The sequence below is a fragment of the Epinephelus moara genome, chromosome 22 (genome assembly GCF_006386435.1).
Source record: "Epinephelus moara isolate mb chromosome 22, YSFRI_EMoa_1.0, whole genome shotgun sequence".
NCBI lineage: Eukaryota > Metazoa > Chordata > Actinopteri > Perciformes > Serranidae > Epinephelus > Epinephelus moara.
In genome coordinates this window covers 24,779,948-24,788,314 of record NC_065527.1, presented here as the reverse complement: position 1 = coordinate 24,788,314, position 8,367 = coordinate 24,779,948, and the positions used below count along the sequence as shown (strand labels likewise).

General features: G+C 41.4%; 1 protein-coding gene across 1 annotated transcript in view; it reads left to right on the top strand.

The window, feature by feature from the left end:
- abrab (actin binding Rho activating protein b) overlaps positions 1-2,360 on the top strand; it is a 3,563-nt gene extending 1,203 nt beyond the window's left edge. Inside the window, exon 2 of the mRNA XM_050034814.1 lies at positions 1,532-2,360. Coding sequence (XP_049890771.1) covers positions 1,532-2,015 — 484 coding nt within the window. The 3' untranslated portion in view covers positions 2,016-2,360. The remainder of the gene's footprint in view (positions 1-1,531) is intronic.
- Positions 2,361-8,367: the final 6,007 nt, after the last annotated feature.

The window sequence follows — 8,367 nt, the reverse complement described above, 5'->3', positions numbered from 1 at the left end:
TTATTAAAAAGGGTTCTATGTTCCCCGGTCCCATACAAAGCGGGGAACATAGGACCCTTTTGGGGTCCCATACAAAGCGGGGAACATAGGACCCAGGGAACATAGAACCCGGGGAACATAGGTACGCTCCCAGTACGATCAGTGTGCTTCATATTATTTCTCCAGTAGAGAGAGGATGTTGTTTTGAATGAAATTTGTTTTGAAATGCTAAGAAAATAGGGGCACAACACTGACACTCAATTCTTGAAGGTCAGACGAAAAAGGATCTTTACTTTCTCAAAGGACTACTTCACCCCCCAAAGCATAAGTGGTATGTCAGTTACTCTCTCCATGTTATGGTGATTCATGAAGAAAACTTTGATTTTCTTACATGAGGTGAACAAAGACTTTAAAAACTGAGAAAATTATTGATGAATTGTAGTCATAGGGGTCCACAGCAAAACTATATCATAACACCAGTTTGCAAACTCTCACACAACTTGTGCAGTGTAATCCAAGTCTCATTTTTCCATTGGTTTGCTAAGTACTTCCAAAACAGACATTCCTTTCTGACACAGAACTGCACAGAGAGTTAAGCTTACTTATGCTCTCTTCACAGCCAGACTCCATTAACAAAACCAGTGATTTTATCTTGCTGAAAATGGGAACTGCTGGTCTACCAGTACCTCGATTGGTTTGTTTACATTATTGCATGACTTTGCTGAATCTGAACTAACCCTTTAAACTTTAGAGGCACACAATAACAAACAAACTAACTGATGGAGGCTGTGGTAGACCAACAGCTCCCATGTTCAGCGAGGTAAAATTCCTGTTTTTGTCAATGGAGTCTGGCTTTGAAGAGGTTTCACTTTTAGTTCAGTTCCCTATTGGAAAGAGCTGTCCGTTTGGAAAGTACTGAGCATACAACTGGATAATAAATTCAACGTAACATGGGTTGAGTGCCTGATATGCAAATGGTAGTTTGGGAGGTGAAGTATTCCTTCAGGAAACTGTTAGCTGTGGAGAGAAAGGTAACTTGATTCGACAGAGTGGGCAGAAATTCGTATCTACATGCCCTTGTGCACCATGAGGTCAAGATGATAAGTCTTCAAGGAAGTAGCAGTTTCCAAAAAGATCAAGTACCTATTCCATTAGAACTTAAATCAACATAGTCAAAGATTTCAAAGGTTATCTTACAGTATTTGGGTTTCAACTGTGGCATGTTTGGAGAGGCGGGTGTCAAGGTCTCATGGGCAAACAGGGAGGTTTCCTTCTTGTGAGAATGAACTTTGCTTTTGTGATTCTTGCAGTTTAAGGCATAAAAACGACTAGCCATGATCTCATCTTTTACTCACTTTTCAATTTTCCTTGCATCTCATGACCAAGACATTCGGAAACCTGTGAATTAGGTCTGCATTGACCCTTAAGACCAAATAAAAAAACAACACCTTCTTACTATTGAATATTTGCAGCTCCTATTGCAGATTCAAAACAGATCTGAGCCTATTGTATATTTTTACTTATTTGTAACATAATCTGACCTCCTTCTCAGGTACAAAAAGGAAGCTGAGGATGCCAACAAGATCAACACCCTCTCCAAGAAATACAGCGCTGTGGGAAACCTCAAGAGCCGCTGGCAGGACTGGGCCTCAGAGCACACCGTCAGCCAGAAACTGAACCCCTTCAGTGAATATTTCGACTATGATTACTCCATGTCCCTCCGCATCCAAAAGGGTGAGGACGGTTACGGACGCCCCAAAGAGGGATCCAAAACTGCAGAGAGAGCCAAACGTGCCGAGCAGCACATCCACCGCGAGATAGCTGACATGTGCTACGTTATCAGGACTATGGCCGATCCAGACCCGGATGGAAAGACACGCATCACGTTTGGACAGCTGTTTGACAGATATGTTCGGATCTCTGATAAGGTAGTGGGGATCCTGATGAGAGCCAGGAAACACGGGAAGGTGGCGTTTGAAGGGGAGATGCTGTGGCAAGGCCAGGATGATGGAGTGATCATTACTCTGCTGGTGTGATGTTAACACCTGGGTCAGAGTGGCACTGGCAATCCTCTTACAGGTACTTGTAAAATAACCTCGGTCATTATCAAGCAGGGCTAAGAGGAGGATTTAAAATACAGTCTGACCTGGGTCTATTCAGTGGACGCTTGCAGAACAATATCAAAGGAGTGTGGAGACTACAAAGCTTGGCGGATGAATTCATGTGGATTATCAAAAGAATATTTTGCTGCTATTTCTGTCGACTCTTTCTGTCAGTGTTGTGGACATTTTGAGTTGTAGCTGCCACGCACATATTTTGAAAAAGACTTTGAAGTTTTAAATCAGGAGCTCTGGAGAGTTAGCGTTCTAGTTTTTGGGCCGCTTAAGTTTCCATTCAAAGTTCCCATACGTGTCTCTTTCGCACTTTCTTTATGGCTTATGTTAATGAGATACTTGACTATGCGTTAATGTACCAAATAACCAGCAGCCTCGCAGTGTAGTGCAGCGCAGTAATTCAAACACGGATTGGGTTTCATTGCCTGAATACCTGCAGCTCAGCATTCATTATACAGCAGCAGGCACAATGCAGAGGAACAGAGCAGACCACAGAACTTTTAAATCTCGTGGCCTGTTCAGCTGAGCCTCTAATGATTAATGTAAGGGGTGACTATGGCTGTCTGGGGGAAAAAAGGAAAGCTTTCCTTTTCACATCCAGTTATTGAGTGTTAGTGGAATTCTTTGCAGTCTGTACAATAATACGGAAACAATTTTAGCAGATATTTTTGGTGTCTGACATATAGGGGTGATGAGCTGATAAATTGAGAATGCTATTTGTTTTCTTGCCACACTGAAGCATACTGTGCATTTGAGGTATTTACTTGCACTCTCATTAAAGGCATACGATGCAGGAGTTTATGAAAAGACTGTCATGTCCTTTAGTTTTGTATTATTGTATTATTCTGAAAGTCAGTCTCCTCATGAGTCATGTCTTCCTATGTTACTCCCTATCTTTGTCTGTTTCCTGTCACGCCTGCCTCCTATCAGTCTCATTAGTCCTTCCCTATTTCCAGAGTTTTCCCTGCACCCCTATCTTCTATTAGTCTTGTTTGTTTCACCCTAGTGTTCCCTACCCACACTGTCATTGTCAGCAAACCCCCGTGTTTTCCCTCCTTTTGCCCATGCCCACCTACTTTAGCCGAGTCTTGTTCTTGTGATTAGTTTTGTCCTTTGTCAGTTCATTCCCTGGTTTGCTTTCCCTGCTTGCGCTGATCTCTCGTGTTCCTAGTTGGATTGCTTCTCTGTGGTCATCCTCGTAGTCATGGTACCATCCTGGTTTGTTCTCAGTTTAGCTTTGGTGCTTCTTTCTTTTGTACTTTGAATTACGTCTGCCTGCATCTTCAGTTTCATTACATGCCTGTCTTGGATGTACTTTATCAGCTACATTAAAGCTTGTTTTTCTGTTTAATCCACCTGCCTGCTGGCTGTGTTGCATTTGGGTCTGCTTTTGAACTGAAACCTTAACAAAAACAATGTATCGACTCCTTCAAAAGTAATCCCTCTCAAACATCGCTTATAACCCCACTAGAAGTGTGTGGCTGTGCATTTGCCCTCTCTATTCATTGGCACGGCAGACAGGTTAGGCTGGGACTTTATAAAAAAGGAAGTGACTAGGTGCCAGAGCATAAGCAGCATGCATCTAAAAGAAAATCCAGACACACCAATGAAAAAACTTCAGCAATAGCTCATAGCAAGTCTGGGGTTGACTGCAACTTTAAATGGAAATACTGTTTACAAGCAGTAGCTGATATGCATAGTGTAGTCCAAGTAGTATTAATCGTTTTTGAACAGCAGGTGAACAGTTCACTGGCAGAGAATGAAAGCATTGGCCAAAATGCAATCTTGGAATCTGTCATCTGATGACGAGTTAGCCTCATATAACCTTTTTGAAAATGTATCTTTATTCATATGCCAATGTATCCTCATACAATGGTTCATATGATACTTTACGAATTGGCTCCCCAGGAATGACTTTACGTACTTAATGTCAAGTAACCTAATTAGCATTGTTACGGAGGTTAGGTTTAGGCAAGTAAAGATACTGTGGTTAGGTTTAGGAAAAGAAACACGGTGAGAATCATATCCAACAAAACACTGTACACCTGCAGTTCGTAACCTGCAGTAAGATAAATTTTTGGCCACTTGAGGGCAGCAGAACAACAGTGACATATCACCTTTTAACTTGATATGGTGAACTTGTTGACAAAGTTGCTTATTTATACATCCAACAAATATGGAGCAACGTTACATTTTGGAGTTGTGTTTGTGTCCACCTGCTGAATGCAAGTCCAATATTCACTTTACTTTTAGCTCTGTTTTTGGTCTCTACCAACTCCCGAGAGGTCATTTCTCTCTCTTTAGCTGCTGTCTCTAAATGTGTCTGTCTAGTGTGTGGCGCTGAGGCTGTGGTGTACAGTGGGGTTTTTCCTCTGAAAACAACTGCTATGAGAAAACGATGCTTTGAGAGCAATGAGAGGGAACCAAAACAGTAAAGATGTGAACTGGACTGCTAGACAATGAGGTGAATCTCACTATAACACTCCATAAAGCCTAGAGGAGCTGCAGATTCAGGCGTATTCTCTGATTCATCAGCACAGTGTTTTCACAGTACAGTACTTTGTTTTTAAACCTTTATCCTAACTTTTGCTTTCTCCCAACACATGAACCAGGTGTAATGTCTTTCTTGTAATAACGCAGGCACTTTTATTTCAGGATATGATTAAAAAAATAAACTGTCTCTTTCCATCTTACACTGATCATGATACGAGCAGTCTGACATGGTGACATCATTATCATGGACACTGGATCATCAAGACAATTTCTTTTTACCCATGACAAAGGTGCTGTACAGGTGGTGGTGTACTTCATAAATATAAACTGTTCAATAATGCAATCGGGAACAGAAGCCCTGCAATAAATACAACCAGTTCATACCGTCAACTACAGTCCTAGTCAGTGTTGGTCACCACTAACAGGGGCCGAATGCTGTATGCAGGCCAGCCCACAGGCCACCCCTTCAACATGTATCCCACCAACAGTGACACTGTGCTTTAACAGTGGTCAGGTCTGTGTAGTCATCACCTTCATCAGAGAATACTGTGCTGCCGATGATCCACCTGCTAACAACACTGCTGAGCACAGAGGAGGGGAGCAGTTGCTACCATTTTTCAGCAATTCTGCCAAACCTATTCAATGACAATCACACTTTATTTCAGAATTTTGGTTAATAATTATTCTGATTGATATATCTATGTCAATGTGACAGTCATTAGTTTAGGGATTTGACATTGGGGTGACCTGGGGAGCTGACTGTATGCAGGGAGGGAAAAGTATCCTCAGGCATCCATTGCTGTACTAAAAACAGCTTGCTACAGCTACACTGTAGAACAGAGAATGTTTTCGGCTGTTTTACTGACTTTCTCAACTTTGAATGAATGAACTTTACCAACTCTTTAACACACTCCACTCAGCACAATAGCACTTGTTTTACAATTGCCACTTATTCACAAAAATATAATTTTCTTTTCGTTTCTACCCTTTGTTTTGTTGATTTCTTTGTCTCTATTTTTAGTAGGCTTGAATTTATGACTCATGACATTCTCTTCTTCAAAACCCCATTACAACAAGCAGGAAGATTAAGCACAACTACACACTCACACACACACTCACACAGTTACTGTACATGATTATCAGTTAACAGGAAGTCAGAGAAACCCCTCAGACAGGCTGAGCAAACCTTAAAACAAAAGAAGAAACCAGGAAGGAACCCAGACATGCATACCAACAGACCAGACACACCCGTTACACACCACACTGAAGAAACAGACAGACTTCCTCATTCTGTCACCTATAGTATCTGTTCATCACTCCAGGATATCACTCATAAAATGTTACCATGACACAGGCAGGCAGGTAGTAGGCTGGGCCCCTTGTGACAATTGGTTTTGTTTACATGTTTCCTACTTGCAATACCTGTGCTGCATATTTCTCTTTGGAGATATTTTACTCCTGAGAGGGCCTTTTATCCTTTACTCAGTTTCTGTTATATATAATGTTACAATATCAGATGTGCATATCAAATGTGGCAAGTTTCAGTTAATGAGGTAAACGTATGTAATCCAAGTGAGCAAAAACCTCAGGTGTCAGAGTGCTCTGAATATTCTATTCCCAACATTTTGTTCTACTTTTGAGACAAGCTGACGTCAGCTCGTGAAAGATTTCTTTATGTGGTCATCTGCTCCAGGCACACTACTGCAAGTGTTTATATCACGGAGCATACACTGCTACATGTAGCCACATGCTAACATCAGTGAAACATGTAATCTTGGTTGCTGATGTTGTGAATTTCACCCCACTTTCAGATCATATTCCTGCTGGAACATGTCCAGTTGTGTTTAGAAGCTTTTATTGGGGATTTTTCACAGTAAAAAGTGCTGCTGTTTTTTGTTGCAGTCATGCCCCGGCTGCAATAACAGTGCAGAAACACTTAGATACGAAAGACCCGGAAACGCTGACCAGTCAGAGCAGACTGGGTCTGTTCAGGAGGGGGCATAAAGAGACAGGTGATCCAACAGTGTTTCATACAGAGGATGACAGGGGGTGTTCCAGCACAGACAGAATGAGGAAAATAAAGTGTTTTCTGAAAAATAGAGTAAGGTAAATATGTTCTACTCAAAACCCAAAATGCAAGTATGAGCCTGAAAATTAGCATAATAGGTCGCCTGATCCTGGTCTCACTCCTCAGTCGTCAAAAACCATTGCTTGGGCAGTGACTTGCAACGTCAGAAACCAACAGAAAAAAAGCGCCCTTTAACGTTGGTATGATAAGCAGCCAGTTGCCGTTATAGTTTAATAGAACCTGGCAGCGTCAGGGGGAAACACGGTGGGACAAAGACGAAAGTCAAGGCGACGAAAGTCAGGGACAGGTGGGTGGGAGGGGTGGTGGATGGGTCCAACAAACTTTCAACTTGTCCTAAACTTTCAACTGAGAGAGCGGTGTTCGCGTTCTGTAAGATTCTAAAGCCAGTCCCTGTTGGGATTTTTTCCTAAACCTTACCATGTGTTTTTGTTGTCGAAGGAAAAAACATTAATTCAATTTAATTAATCAATTTGCGTTACCTACGTAATGCGTTTATTTTGAAAGAGACTTATGAAAATGTTAAATTTCCTGTTAAAAAGGAAGTGTATTTTCAAAAGAAGACAATACCAGGCAGAACTTGACATGGCGCCCCAGAGTGTCAACAGCGCCAGCTCACAGAGGGTACACTGCACGTCCTATGTGACCGTGGAAAGTCGATGACCAAACGTCAATATGTGACAAGGTCGGAGTGAGAATGTGTTGGTCCCCTTGAATTAATTTGCAGATGCTCCATTTGCCTCCTAATATTCACTTTCAGTACATTGGATAGCCACAACATTTTATAAGGCAAACATGAAATTTCTAACATGTTTAGTGCATACCACAGTGTTCATTTTCATATGTGGAGGGAAGTCAGATTGCACCTCTGAGGACCGTGAGATGTCAAGGTGGCCACCCGTCCACTGGGTCCAGTGGTATAATGTTACAAAGTAATAATACTGTACTTTGTAAAAGTACTGTAATGGAAATTTCTACCACTGTCTTATTATGCTCATGACAATGGAAACCACCAGAACAAAAGTGCCTGTGTGTTTGTTACTTTAGCAACAGTGTCCTGTAACAGATTCATCTTGTCCTTGGTCAAGCCACACAGAACTGGCTCAAACCTATATTTCTTATCAACTGCTTGCATACCTCTGTTGTGTGACCTTTCTGCCCTGTCTATAAATGTCTGACTGTTAGTAACTGTTTTCAGCTCTCACTCAGATACTGAAGTCTTTGTATGACCCGATTGCTCTTCTTGCAAAAATAAACCACATAAAAGACTTTGTTTTCTCTGAGAGTCTTTATTCAGTCTCCTAATAGAATATATTCTTTTTCTATTACAGTACTTTAGTACAGTATTTTTGGGATTATTGTACTTTACTTGAGTTTTTATATTTCTGTCAACTTCCACTTTTACTCCAATACATTTCCCCTAAGCGTTTTTGTTACTTTAATACTACAAGATAAAGTCAGAAGGCTTGGGGAGTTAGTGATCCTAGCTTGCAAGTTAGATCACAGGTTAATCACATAAAGGCACGTCAAACAAGGGCTCTTAAAGCAGCAGTTAAGTTTTGATTTCCAGCCAAGCCCTGGCTGCATGTCGGTTTAGATGCTACATGCTAGCAACATATTCAACTCGATGTTGAGACCGACTTCATAATGTAGGCAGAAAATGGCATACCACAGCAGAGAGGGTGAGTAGTGATT